Genomic DNA, 14,688 nt, shown 5'->3' on the forward strand with positions numbered 1-14,688 from the left:
GTTTCATTTAGTGCCATGTTAAAATGTTGTAATGAGCAGGCAGTATAAGCAGCCATGGGATGCAGATCGAGCAGGCAGTGCACAATAAAAACATTTGAGTCGATCAACAACTAGTCGATTGTTTCATCGACTATGTTTTCAACACAATCGACTGAGAATCCCGGGTCTTGAATGTGATTTTGTAAATTTGTTGAAAGGCGATTGTTTTTATAATAGTAAATTGAAACATGTCCTTTGCTTATCTTGTGGTTTGGAAGGATGGGAAGCTTATGATTGCGTAATTTGTGCCTAAAATCATGACCCTTGTCAGAATTATCGAAATAATTGTACTTAAATCGATAGTAACTCATGCTCTTCAATTGACCGCCATCTTTACTAGCATGGCAGTGAGATAAATTTTGTAGAATTAAAACAGGTCTCAAAATGAGTGATGCAGGCTTTTTTCGGGTAATGTTTATTCTTGATTGTAGTTAACTGACCGCATATTGTATTGTCGTAGTTCTATGTGAAGTTCGGAGATCATATTTTCAGAGATAATCGTGTTAACGGGTCATTGTGTTCGTTTTGGACCCACCGCATATTAGAGTAAACAGCTCCACGGCAACAAGACAGCCTGGGACAATTATTCGACGTCGCGGTAACTGATGTCTTTTTAGGATATGTTAATTGTAAAGACGGTAAAGGAAGTCATTATTTAGATTTGCTACTGCAGTCATTTTGGATATTAATAACCAGTTGGATAGAATTGTAAAGGCTTTTACGAAACAGGAAGACCTCTCACGGCATAACCATGATGTACACTGTAAGTTAATATTTAGTTTTTCTAAGAGTTGATTCATCTCTTCTGTATCTTGTTCAGACTTTTGGATTAATATAATGGGATTTCTATGTTAGACGAGTGTTCGTGTTTCACTTGCGTTCGTTTTTTTGCGTGGAAGCCGAGCACGTTTAATTGAAGTTCCGACCATTTTTTTACTTTGAAGGTTAGGATTTCTGTACCAGTACTTTTCGCTTTCAAGGGTTTTTAATCTTTATGCATTTTATAGCGCTGATTGTGAAAGGTTGTTGTATTCTATAAGAATGAAAACACCCTGTCACGTTTTGATCTTAATTATTTTATTTATTAAGAAGAATGCGCATAGATGTGAATAAGGTTGATTTAACAACTGTGATATAGGCCTATTCACTGAGGAATTTTGCCCTTCTTCGTACATGTGAAAAAAAAATGATACCATTCAAACAGTTAGTTGTACATATCCTAATTTTCTTGATCCATGGGAAGGGAGTAATTTATTTAAATTGTTTCATGATAATGCTTCCTTCAGGCTAGCAACCTGTCAGAAGGAAATTTGATTGCTTTCAAGTCTTGCAAAAAGAAAAATGCAAGACTGTAACCGGACACATGGCCCAATACTTGGATGGAAGATGCTGATGATTTTATGATAATGTAGTATAATATGTGTTTATGAATTCATTTTTCGGTCTTCAGTGAAGATTTCTCCAATCCAGTGATAAGTATTCTTCATTATGTGAGGAAGATCATCAATCTGGTTTGCCCTTCTGTGCTGTGTGTTATGTGGAGAGTGGGTTCATGAATATGGGTCCATTTTAGTGCCTAATTTGTGAAATTCTGTTGGAAGTTGCGAGTTCTGTAAAATGTGATGTTTAGTAGTCTGGTGTCTGAAATTATTTATATTTTTTCCTTTGTACTTGTTTTAAATACCACTTGTTGGGCAATTTAGCCTAATTTTTGTGATAATGTTAACACCATTATGGGGAACAATTTTGATTTAACAACACAAAAGTCATTTTTGTTAATGACTTTGTGATCTTAATTATTTTGGTTGGAAATATTTGTAAACAAGAACATAATTTTTCATGCTTCTTTATCTGTAAGCGAGTTCTAGTCTTTCTTTATCCTTGTTCTGTGGAGTGTTAAGTGAGATTTAAAATCCATCATAGGCTATGTACTTGGTGTCTTTCTACTCGTATATTTGAACCACATTGTCATACAGTCTCAAAACTTCTCTCATGAACTTTCTGAAATTTTCCAACATTGTTTGTTTTAGTGTTCTCCACATTTTTATGGGCAATTCTACCTCTGGCCATTATGTCTGCTGCTGGGAATTTATGAATCATTTATAATTTGTTCAAGTGTAATTGAAGGGAGAGTTCAGTTTGTAATGAACTTCCTGTTTGAAAATATTTTGTATCACTGCGGGGAAGTTTATCTTCATAGCTGTACCTTGTATAATGTATCAAGTGGTTACGGTTAGTGATGGGTTGCGACTGGAATCGCCAAGACTTGATTTCGTTCACCTGGGGACTTGGGTACCCGATTCCAGAATCGATTCCGAGGAACTAGCAGCACCATCTGTGATGCAAATGCGTAAACACGCGCAGCACAAATGTGTTTTGTAATGTGAGTTCGTTTTGGTTTATAACCAGGTCACTTTACAAGCCAGTCCAGCTCTCATGATGTCCTGGAGTTATATACTTTATTGCGACTGTAATTTGATCAGAAAAGATGATTCTCTTTTTGAAACTAATCAAATTGTATGGATTGTCATCAAATCAAAACTTGTACAGGGATTATGACATAATATAATGGTACTATTTCAACAAAATACAATTGTACTAAAGAGATAGCCTTAACTAATGTTAAGCAGTGATGAAAATAAGAATAGTAATTCTAACAGTTTCTCATAATAATTTAGTAGTATGAAATATTCTTCTTTTCCCATACCTATGGGGTCGCGGGTGTGAACTGTATCGCATGTGTGGATTTGGCCCTGTTTTATGACATGATGCCCTTCCTGATGCCAACCTTATATGGAGGGATGTATTGACTATTTGCGTGTTCCTGTGGTGGTTGGTAGTGTAGGGTAGTGTAGTGTAGTGTGTTATCTGAATATGAAGAGGGGCTCCGGTAAAGAAGTAGGGGACTGGAAATAATAATAATATTGCACTGAAAATTACTCACTTGTGTTCAGGACTCCATTTTAAATATTATTAAGTCCCGAAATGTGGCATTCTTAGTGATTTTTTCGGTAATATTGGTTATAATTGCACATATTAAGTATAAAGATGTGTTCATGATAGCCATCTTTGTTTGTTTCCAGAGATGTTATGGAATAGACTGTTTACTTTGACATTGGAAAGCATAGTAGCATGGAAGTTACAATGCAAAGCATGGATGTTACAATAGAAAGCATGGATGTTGCAACATAAAGCATGGAAGTTACAATGCAAATATGTTATTGTCATGACAGAGCTTGGCCTGGATTTTGCAAAGATAGGTTGGAGCCACTAAATTATACTTTTTTCTTGCCGTGCGGGCAGTATGCGCCGCGGCGATAGTTTAGAGCCTCTCGAAGGGAGTGTGGCCCCCGAAGGGGGCCACTGTTCTCATGACAGAGCTTGGCCTGGATTTTGCAAAGATAGGTTAGAGCCACTAAATAATACTTTTTTTCTTGCCGTGCGGGCAGTATGCGCCGCGGCGATAGTTTAGAGCCCCTCGAAGGGAGTGTGGCCCCCGAAGGGGGCCACTGTTCTCATGACAGAGCTTGGCCTGGATTTTGCAAAGATAGGTTAGAGCCACTAAATTGTACTTTTTTTTCTTGCTGTGCGGGCAGTATGCGCCACGGCGATAGTTTAGAGCCTCTCGAAGGGAGTGTGGCCCCCGAAGGGGGCCACTGTTCTCATGACAGAGCTTGGCCTGGATTTTGCAAAGATAGGTTAGAGCCACTAAATTATACTATTTTCTTGCCGTGCGGGCAGTATGCGCCGCGGCGATCGTTTAGAGCCTCTCGAAGGGAGTGTGGCCCCCGAAGGGGGCCACTGTTCTCATGACAGAGCTTGGCCTGGATTTTGCAAAGATAGGTTAGAGCCACTAAATTATACTTTTTTCTTGCCGTGCGGGCAGTATGCGCCGCGGCGATTGTTAAGAGCCTTTCGAAAGGAGTGTGGTCCCCTAATGACAGAGGTTGGCCTGAATTTGCAAAGATAAATTACAGCTACTAAATTAGAGGAGTTGTAACATCCATGCTTTTTGTTGTAACTTCCATGCTTCTCACCTATCTGAAATTCCTTGCTTTGTTGTAAAGTCAAAGTAACCAGTCTATACTATAACATCTCTGGAAACAAAGATGGCTATCATAAATATATCCTCCTACTTCTTGTGTGCAATTATTACCAATATTACGCACAAAATCACTAATAATGCTACATTTCGGGACCTAATAATATTCAAAATGGAGTCCTAAACACATGTGAGTAATTTTCGATACAATATCATTACTATTTCCAGTCCCCTACTTCTTTACCACTGCCTGAAGAGGAAAATGTTGGGACAAACACAGACATCCAGTCCCCGGGCCAAAAAACTGTTCAGAGGCGATTAAAATCCTGCACCCGGCCGGGAATCGAACCCGGGCCCCTCTAAACCGAACGTCTCAGTGCTGACCATTCAGCCAATGAGTCTGACAGCAGTACGAAATGTTCATTGCAAATTAAGTGACACGTAAGATAGGTATGCTGCTTAACAAGTTTTGTACTTATTAAAAATGTGACTTAATTTCACAGACTTTATAAATTTATACTAGCGATATTTGAAAACCACATTACAAAAATACAGTATTAGCATAAAGAACAATTTCGATTGCTACCCCCTGTGTCAAAATGTGTAATGTGATTTCCAGATTACCAGGATAAATGGTTATTTCGTTATGTGGCATAATTCGTTCATGACAACCAATAAGACATTTCATTTAAATGGGTGTTATATCATACTGTACTGTATACAAAAGAAATGGTAAATATTGCTTGTTCAAATTTGCCCCACTTATATACGGATGACTCATTCTAGTGAGTGCGCCCAGCACACATTGGTGACATCATTGGGGAACCGATTCCCTGCATGCGACATTGAGTGCGACCTCGGAGTTGTAGGAACAGATTCCTGCTATTCCAGGTGTCATTCGCGCATATCACTAGTTACGGTACACAAGACGAATGACTATCTCTAGTTCACTTGTAGGCGTCGTCAAATGCTGTTAGATATGATGTTCATTAGGGTAGAAGGAAGGAGTAGAAGTGCGAAAATACTAAGTTTTTTACTATTACTGGACATATACAACTCTGAAGAGGACACTATATAAGACTGGTAGAGCACATTGCGACCATGTTTACTTGGTGACAGAGGAGTAATAACGTCATACCTGACGTCGCAGGGTGTGAGAGAGAGAGAGAGAGAGACAGGGATTTAATATCCGAAAACTAAGTCCGAATTTTTGCTACTGCACATACAAGACCAATTTAATTATTTAACATTTCACCGTGGGCAAGAAAAATTATTGTGACATCATAAGTATGTCACACCGCTCCCCTGCTCCTCTGTAGACAACTCATGGTACACCTGCGAGAATGGGATGTCAGCCAGGGCTGCCAACCCTTCCTCGCGGAAGGAAGGGGGTGTAACTCCCGCGGCCCCGATGAGCGTGAGTGCATCTAAATATATACATAGCCATGGCACATAATGGAATATTGAAACAAATGCATAACGATGGCATATACAACTTGTGAATAGTTCAAGTAAAAATATTCGGGAAGTGATAATCATATGATGCAAGTTTCATCCTGACAGACTCTCTTTGACTTGCATAGTTTCTCCACTCATCTTCATCAATACATTCTGCTTTTTTACATAAGTTAAATTTAAGAGTGCACTGCTTGATCAGATTTTAACTTATGAGCAAAGTTTTTCAGTGAAAGAACTATTAATTTTTTTGATGTTGCTTTTAACAAGCTTTTGTTTTTCCTTGTCTGTGTTCAGTCTGTTCAAAAGATTTATCTTGAACTGAAAATACAAGATCATCAGCATAGATAAAACTTCAAATGTCCAGAGGGAGAGGTCAGTTGTTTGGTTGATGTAGATGTTACATAGCACTTGAGCCAGGACACTGCTCTGTGGTAGCCCATTCTTCTGAATCCTCCATGTACTGTGCTGCCACTGAAACTCCACAATGAACATTTGGTTTTAGAGGTTGGTCTGTATCATTAAATGTTTCACTTGGTAAACTTTAATATATTTCTCCAAAAAATATTCTCCAGTGTTTGGGTTTTCGATCTTCCAGTAAGGAATTGTGGAATCGACAAAAGCTTTTCACAAATCTAATGAGAACCGAGGCTGTCTGATAGATACTGTTGTTCAGTTGGTAGTGACATCTTCTTTTGACCACTCCTGGTGGTAAGTGCCGGTTTATGCGTAGTAGTGGAAATGTGTTGGTTTAAATTTAAAAAAAAAAAAAAAAAGATTGGTGGCTTGTTCACATACTGTTCTGTCAATTGAAAGTATGTCAGCACCGATCTCACGAATATAACCATGGAGTTGACAGTTCAGTGGTGTACTTAACCAGGTGTGATAAGAGCAATATGTCTTCCTCTACTCAACAGTTTCCAGTGTCATATATTTCACAAAAAATCAAACACTTAACTTTGTTAGACAAGTTAGGTACGGAAAAAATTAGCGAGTAGAGAAAGGGAAATTGAAAAAACAATTTCTGTCCAGCAATATCACCATTACAATGCTGAAACCAATTAGCAGTTTTTCGTACGCTTGTCTTTTCTGTGAGGTTTGTGGGGAATTTCACCCATTGACCTGTTCTTTGTAGGGTGCCGTTTTGAGATGGAGAAAGACGAGGCACAGTAGGGATTTTATGACAGCTGAACAGCACAGTGGGCCCACTTGTTAAATTTACTATGATCTTGGAAGTGCCATAATTGCATACTGCAGGTAGAATTACAGTTTCTAGGTAGTGAAGATGAAAACTGCATATTCCAAATGATGTGAAGGAAATGCTGAACAAATGAGGAGCATCGTTTCAAATCGTGTTACATGCACAAATTACAATTTTACAGGAAGTTAAAAAAATGTTCTACTTTGTAACCAAATAAGACATGTCAAAATTCTAAACGGGTAAATCTAGGTATGGAGGTTATGTTCCCGAATCAGTCACGATTCAAATCATTTCTCAATACATGAAGGCGTCATTCTACTTATAAAATTTCACTTAAGATTTGAACCAATTCACTGAACAAAATACGTTTTGATACAACCTTTTATCCACATAATACGATTTGAAATGTTCATTTGATTCCAAAGATTTTTATTGACTTTATTGTTAGCTACAGTGCGTCATGTACAGTAAATTAAGTTATTAACACATTGTTAATGGTATATGGATGATTACAGTCTTGCAAGTAATCCTTCTTCCTCATGCAAACAGTCATCATCATGGGTCGGCTTACCAGTATCTGACGTCGAACCGATGTTTAGTGCTGAAACATAAAATTGCTAACTGTTGAACTCCTTCCAGTTGTCTCCAAGTCTGGCTTTCATCAGGTTCTCAACATCCAGTTTTTTAGCGTCAGGTAATGCTCTCGGTTTATCGATTATGGGAGGTTCATGTACCTGGCCCAGCCTTATGCCTCGTTTCAGAAGGGTTAAGAATTGCTTTGAGGGGTCATCAGACCTGTACGTCAGTTCCATCTTTACTGTAACGTAGTACTGACCACTTTTCTCGCTTTTCTTCAGAATCACCCTTTTCATTTCTTTAATCTGTCCAATTTTAAAAAAAAATGCATGGCGAGGATCTTGTGGTCCCTTATAGCCTATTCTTTTCCTTTTCTTTTACAGTCTTTACAGACTGATAGATCTCTCGATATTCCTCGGGAGTAACGATGTTAGAGCACTTACGAAGAAACTTTTCTACAACACCAAAAACCTTGTCTGCGGTTAAAAAGGAATGTCCTCTGACAGGAAAGATGACAAAAATCATGGAAATGTTAGCGAGTGCTTTGGTGTGTAGCTAGTAAACTAGAGCATGGATAACATGCATGTTCTTGTTTTGGCCTCTACATCCGTCTGCGAGCAGCCTGATACAAGTGATCGATTTATCAAAATGTACTTCATCTAAAAACGAAGTACCAGCTGATGACACCTCGTTTGTCCCTCTTCCAGCCACAGTCTCATTCCATATATAAAATTTTGCATTCTGAATACTGACATCGGTAACACACAGTGTGTAAAATGATATTTGGCGCGACTAGAACGCTTCGCCAATTGATAATTTAGGCAGTGTTGCAAATCAAAGCAGAAGGATATTGTGTCAGCAGGTCATTCCCTTATCAGTTTGTGAAAAGCCTGTGAGCGAATTTTATATGCTCCCAAATCAGCTATTAACTGTTCTTTTTAGCACTATCTTTACCTGATTTAATCTGAAGGAGCATTTGAGCGCAGTAACTACAAGCATGCGTGGATGGTGTCCCAAACCCAATGTTGAACGGTGTGCGGAAAATATATATATATATATTTTATTTTGCTAGGGGCTTTACGTCGCACCGACACAGATAGGTCTTATGGCGATGATGGGATAGGAAAGGCCTAGGAGTTGGAAGGAAGCGGCCGTGGCCTTAATTAAGGTGTGAAAATGGGGAAACCACGGAAAACCATTTTCAGGGCTGCCGATAGTGGGATTCGAACCTACTATCTCCCGGATGCAAGCTCACAGCCGTGTGCCTCTACGCGCATGGCCAACTCGCCCGGTGGAAAATATTCTGGAAGAACCACTTTTTCACTTTCAGGTCTGTGGAAACACTCTCGTTATACATTTTGTGGAGTCTGTTTATGTTTAACTCTGCTGGTAGATAAACCCTCTGACTTTTATTCCTGTTGTAATGCGATTCCCTTCCTCCTAACTGAGAAATAAACGCTATCACCTTTTCTTTCTTTGCAGCAAACAGAGCACTCTTCCTATTCCCGCCCTCTTCTCTCAAACACTTTCACCATTCTTAACAGATTTAGATATATTATTAATCTTGGTTTGGCTTATCCTGAACAATTTCTGAAAGAATTTTGAGCAGACCACTTTTGCTTGATCACCAGTTTTCACCTGGAAAAGAAGAATGAACGATTAGTATAGCTATGCTCATAAGCTGTATTCCAGTCTTGTAAGTTCAGTTGTACTGTGCAATTACTGTATATCAACTTTTTCCTTGCAACAGAAGGAAGATGAAAATAAAGCCCCCCATTCTTTATTGCAATTGACTGTTTACCGAATTACTCAGCTGTTCACTACAGATAATGACGTCCTAAAAATAACATGGCATTGTAGCATTTTCTCCTGAAATCTAGTAGCAGTATTATAAAGAAAAATATAATCTACCTCATACGACACAACAATGGAATTCCGACTGCGCTCTCCTGCATATTGCTTTCCAGTTCTTTGTGGTTTCTGGTTGAATCTGTCTGCCTTGTGATTGCATAGTGCCTCAAAATTAGTTAAATGTGGATCACGATTCGAGTACCTAAAATAAAAAGACGTCCACGTAATCATTCACGTTGTTGTAGGACTAGCATCAAATATGGTAAGAAAAACTTATGCAATGTACGAAAACATACGTTTATGCAATCTTTCCCACGCAAAAAGTACATCTAATACACAGACATAACCAATTTCAATAATAATGATCTTACAACACGAGTGTTTAATTACCAAGCTTCCTGATCACATTGTCTTTCAGTGTTTGCTACTCTTATTCGCTTTCTACTTCCTTTCAAACACTCTCCTACGGGTAAGTAGCCCTCCATGGTGATCGAAAGTGAATGGGCATGCAAGCAATACCATACTGTCAAGTACGATATAAAAATAGCGGGAACAGCCAAAACAAAGAGCGGGATAAATCCAGGCTGGGAAACATTATCATGAACATGTTTTGAACCGTTCACCGTGGTGCACATAATACGATTTGTTCCGAATCTTGTTTTTCATCACTGAATTCCTATGGGAAAGAATATGAAATCTAACTCAACAGCGTTAAAGAGCATATCCTAATTGGCGGGAAACCGCATCAAAACATATTCTGACCTCGACTGCATTTAATACGTTTTGAAACGATGCTCCTCAAATAAGAATATGAGTTAATGAAGTAGAAGCTAAGCTAGGTACGAAATCTGAAAAAAATAGGAAGCTACCAGGGCCAAAATAGACAAATACAAATTTGTCCTTTAGTTCCCAAATTTGCCAAAACTTGCTTATCTCTGTGTAACTTTCATTCGTATGGCACCCTGGTAAAAAAAAAAAGAAAGAAAAAAGGCATTTTGCCAAACATCCTGACTACCCATAAACCTATTGGGTCAACTACCATATAAATTTTGTTGCCTGTCATTGATTTACAGGGCCTAACACGCGACCTTGGCTTCTGAACGCCTGCTTGTAAGCATTGCTCAGTATATCTGTTCGTCTCTTACACAGTGATATTTTTTAACCACCTCAACAAAAAAATGTAAAATCTAAAACACCAGAGAAATCTGTCTGTGGCCACAGTTCATTGAAAACAAATTTATAGTTTTTTTTATACACATTATGTAACTGGCGCCATATTTACTGAATATTAGGGTGACATGTTGCATGTATTAATCCTTTTCTTCTTGGGGGATAAGCTATCACTGCACAATAGCAAAACTGCTGACTCTACTTTATAGCTCTCCTAATGGGGCACTTTGAATTTCAGAACCTAAAACACGATGTGCAGGCTCTAATATTTCAAGGAACCGGCCTACTGACAATATTCACATTCCTCTTTTGACTAGAATAAGTTAACCTTCCGGCACTCACGCAAAATTTTGTAAGAGTTTACTCACGTGGATACATGCGTAGCCCATAAATTTATATTAATTTTTTGTTTATTTAATTTCTTTTCATGTTGCATTTTATATCAAGGAATTAACATTCAACTATAATACATCTTACACTGAGTTCAAGCTACTTTTCAGATTTATATGCTTTTCGTTTTGTAAGTTGTAAAACTGTAATTTACAATTTTACGTATTTGAAAACTAGCCAGAATTTGAAGACATGTTGGAGATTTCTGGTTTGCCAGTAAATCGTTTGTATTTTGAGCAGTGGTTCATTGTGAATAGTTTAGTACAAAAATATTGAATAAAACAACTAAATGAGGGCTAAACTACAGTAAAAACAAAAATAATTTTTCAGCCTTAAGAATCTGTTAGTAAATGTCTTGATTTGATCATTTTATTCAACACTAGGTGATGTGCCCGTGCTTCGCTACGGGATTCTCAGAAAGACTGTCTTTGTGGTTTTCCTAACGACAGTTAACTTAAGCCATTATTAAAACGTCAGTAGGAATGTAGCAATTAAAAGCAATGTTATCATATAAAATACTCGCTCAAATGAAAAACTTTACATTTTCTTATTTTTAACGAACAGTACTACGATACATGTAATTAATCTCATATGCTCCCTTCACCTACACAAATCCAGGCCTATTTCAAATTACTAACCCTCTAAAGAAATACGATATTAATATCGCTTATAGAACCCGATATACGAACCGTAATATATTCTTCAATTCAAATATAGTTAACATTAATCACAATAAATTCTCGAACTCTGGTATCTATAGGCTTAAATGCACCCATTGTGGATTCTCCTACATCGGAGAGACTGGACGTAGCTTTTTGACCAGATACCTTGAACACTACAACGCTTCGAAACATAAAAAGTATTCCGCCATGAGCACCCATATGGAAGAGACTGGCCACAGTTTTACTACAATTGAAAAAGACCTTCAAATCTTGAAATACGTCAATAAAAGTAAACTTAGACAGAGTTTGAGAACATTTACATATTCCTAGACCAGCATTTTAACGGGCATCAAAATTTAAATGATACTTCAGAAATTATGAGTCCAATAATCGAGAAAATTCCAGAACTACTCTCTCTTTTCAATATAAATAATAATAACTTTACGAGAATCTTTAATTATACAACTGTTAATAATACAACAACTACTACTCTACTGCCCTCTCATGCGACACCCTCTCCACGAATACCCGACCCGCCTAAGGAATCGGTCACCCCTCCTCCTCACATGACTCACTCCCCGCCTCTACGTATACATACATACAATACTAGAAGCAGCAATAAGGTTACTCGCCAGTTTGATTCGCGCAGCCAACGTTAGCGAACACCTCACACTAGTCCCAAGGGTAAGCCTCCTTTTTTTTTTTTTCCATTATAACATAACTTTATTTTTCCTCCCTTTTCTTTCATTCCAGATTTCTAACTCCAATTGTGCCATAATCTGCTCCATCCATCTCTGGTTTGCTGGAACTCTCCCTACTTTCAAGTTATAGTTACTTTTTAAGGACTAGTTCAACTTGTATTTCTTTCTGGCATTGTGTTGGCTCTCCTACAGAATTCTTAGCTACTGAAGTTCACGCCATTTCAACCTTAGTTTCGTCGCCATGCGCCTTTTAACTGACTCAGTTTGACTCGTACTATTCAATAAATTCTATTTCAACTTTTGTTTTGCTCAATTTAAGAACTCCATAGTCAATAATTAATCCACGCTTCACGCATTGACATATATTTTAAGATCCACTATATCTATATCTTTTTACTTTAACAACCTCATGTTTGTTTTAACTTTATAGACTACCATCGTTCAAAGTATTCCTCTACAAATACTTGCTGATAATCTGTACATATTGTTATAATTTCAAGTCTAATGTTATCATTTTACTTTTTATTATGGCATTGTCACTCTTTTAACAATTTTTATCATTCAGCTCAGGGCCCTGACCTAATCTTTGTAAATTAAGGCTGATGATGTTCGCTATGTCGAACGAAACATGTTCCTTTATTTAAGACACCTCATGATTATTTTATAATTCAATGAGTAATATAATGTATTGAGTAGGTGGTTGTTATTAAAAGGATTTTATAATTTTAATACAGTACTACGATGCCGATCTAACAGTCCAAAGTTCCAGTGCTGGAATGACCAGGCCGCAAACAGCCGTGAACACTCCTCTGCCATTGTCCCGTTAAATATACACACTGCTCATTCCAATCAATGCCTCAGAGTAGGGCTTGAATAGCTCGAATGCTATGATGAACCAATTTGTTATGTACCAATAGTATCAGAACATTTATGAACCAGAGGAATGGCATGCTTAAGAAGAAAGCTATCTGATTCCCCAGCTACTTCCCGCTAATATTTAGGCAGGCTGTTATACTCGGTACGACCGGGCGGGTTGGCCGTGCGGTTAGGGGCGCACAGCTACGCGTTTGCATCCAGGAGGTGGTGGGTTCGAAAACCACTGTCGACAGTCCTGAAGATGGTTTTCCGTCATCTCCCATTTTCACACCAGGCAAATGCTGGGGCTGTACCGTAATTAACGCCAAGGCCGCTTCCTTTCCACTCCTAACCTTTTCCTATCCCATCGTCGCCATAATACCTATCTGTGTCGGTGCAACGTAAAGCAAATTTAAAAAAATACTCAGTATATAGTAGTAATCCCATCTATCGGATATGACTGGAAACAGAAGACACAAAGCACATCGCAACAAACAATGGTCAATGTAATGTTATTGTTGTTCAAAGTTATGAGCTTTCTGTATTGTAGGCCTTCACATTTAGTTTTCTTTCGACTCTGTGTTATTAGGGCGTCTTACGAAATTATTTATAGCGTAGACTGTAGTTTCTTTTTCCCCGACTTTACATAACGATTTTCAAGAAATTCAGGCAGACACAGACACACAGAAATTACGGAAAATTAAAAAGTGTATTTCCTTGTTACTATGGACACGACCGATACAGAAATACCATCCTTTTTAAATTCTGAACAATGTACAGACATGACTCTTATTTTATATATATAGATTATTATTATTATTATTATTATTATTATTATTATTATTATTTCTAAATTTTCTCGTGACTTGGCACTGATATGGACTTAGCAACAAAAATCCATTTCATGAATATCTCTTTATCATAGGCAGTACGGTAAAAATGTATAAGACATAAATGATACATAACTATGTAGTATTTATCGTTAGGACCACTAATAACACAAATATTTGAGAATTAAATTTTAGGCCTTCCCCTTAACTACCATTCCGCTCAGAGTGAATAAGATTATTTATAGCCTAGATTATAGCGACTTATTTCCCGACTTTGGATACCGATTTCCATTAAGATAGGACCACTAATAACATAAATATTAGAGAATTAAATTTTAGGCCTTCCCGTAAAGTACCATTTCTATCAGCGTGAATAAGATTATTTATGGCCTAGATTGTAGCGACTTATTCCCGGACACTACATACCGATTTCCATTAAATTCTCTTCAGCCGTTCTCTCGTGATGCGTGTACATACATACAGATAGACAGAAATTACGGAAAAGCAAAAAATGCATTTTCTTGTTACTGTGGACATGACCGATGCAGAAATATAACCCTGTTTAAATTCTGAGCAATGTACAGACAAAACTCTTATTTACCACATTTCAGGCCTTGCCCTAAACTACCATTTCACTCAGTGTGAATAACATTATTGATAGCCTAGATTATAGCAATATTGTAGCGACTTATTTCCCATCTTTGTCTAGCGATTTTCATTAAGACACGACCACTAATAACATAAATATTTGAGAATTAAATGTCAGGCCTTCCCCTAAACTACCATTTCACTCAGCGCGATTAAAATAATTTATAGCCTAGGTTGTAGCGGTTCATCACCCGACATTACATTCCGATTTTCATTAAATTCTCTTCAGCCGTTTTCTCGTGATGTATGTACATACATACAGATAGAC

The 14,688-nt window shown here is 37.7% G+C and overlaps 1 protein-coding gene across 3 annotated transcripts in view; it reads left to right on the forward strand.

Annotated features, from left to right (window-relative positions):
* Nucleotides 1-373: 373 nt before the first annotated feature.
* The window catches only part of Srrm1 (Serine-arginine repetitive matrix 1), a 638,713-nt gene continuing 624,398 nt past the window's right edge, over nucleotides 374-14,688 (forward strand). The window contains exon 1 of one of the 3 annotated variants that reach the window (XM_067135198.2): nucleotides 374-802. In XM_067135198.2, coding sequence (XP_066991299.2) covers nucleotides 791-802 — 12 coding nt within the window. In that variant the 5' untranslated portion in view covers nucleotides 374-790. The remainder of the gene's footprint in view (nucleotides 803-14,688) is intronic. The other 2 variants (XM_067135197.2, XM_067135199.2) reach the window with 2 other exon arrangements.

The sequence above is a fragment of the Anabrus simplex genome, chromosome 1 (genome assembly GCF_040414725.1).
Source record: "Anabrus simplex isolate iqAnaSimp1 chromosome 1, ASM4041472v1, whole genome shotgun sequence".
Classification (NCBI taxonomy): domain Eukaryota; kingdom Metazoa; phylum Arthropoda; class Insecta; order Orthoptera; family Tettigoniidae; genus Anabrus; species Anabrus simplex.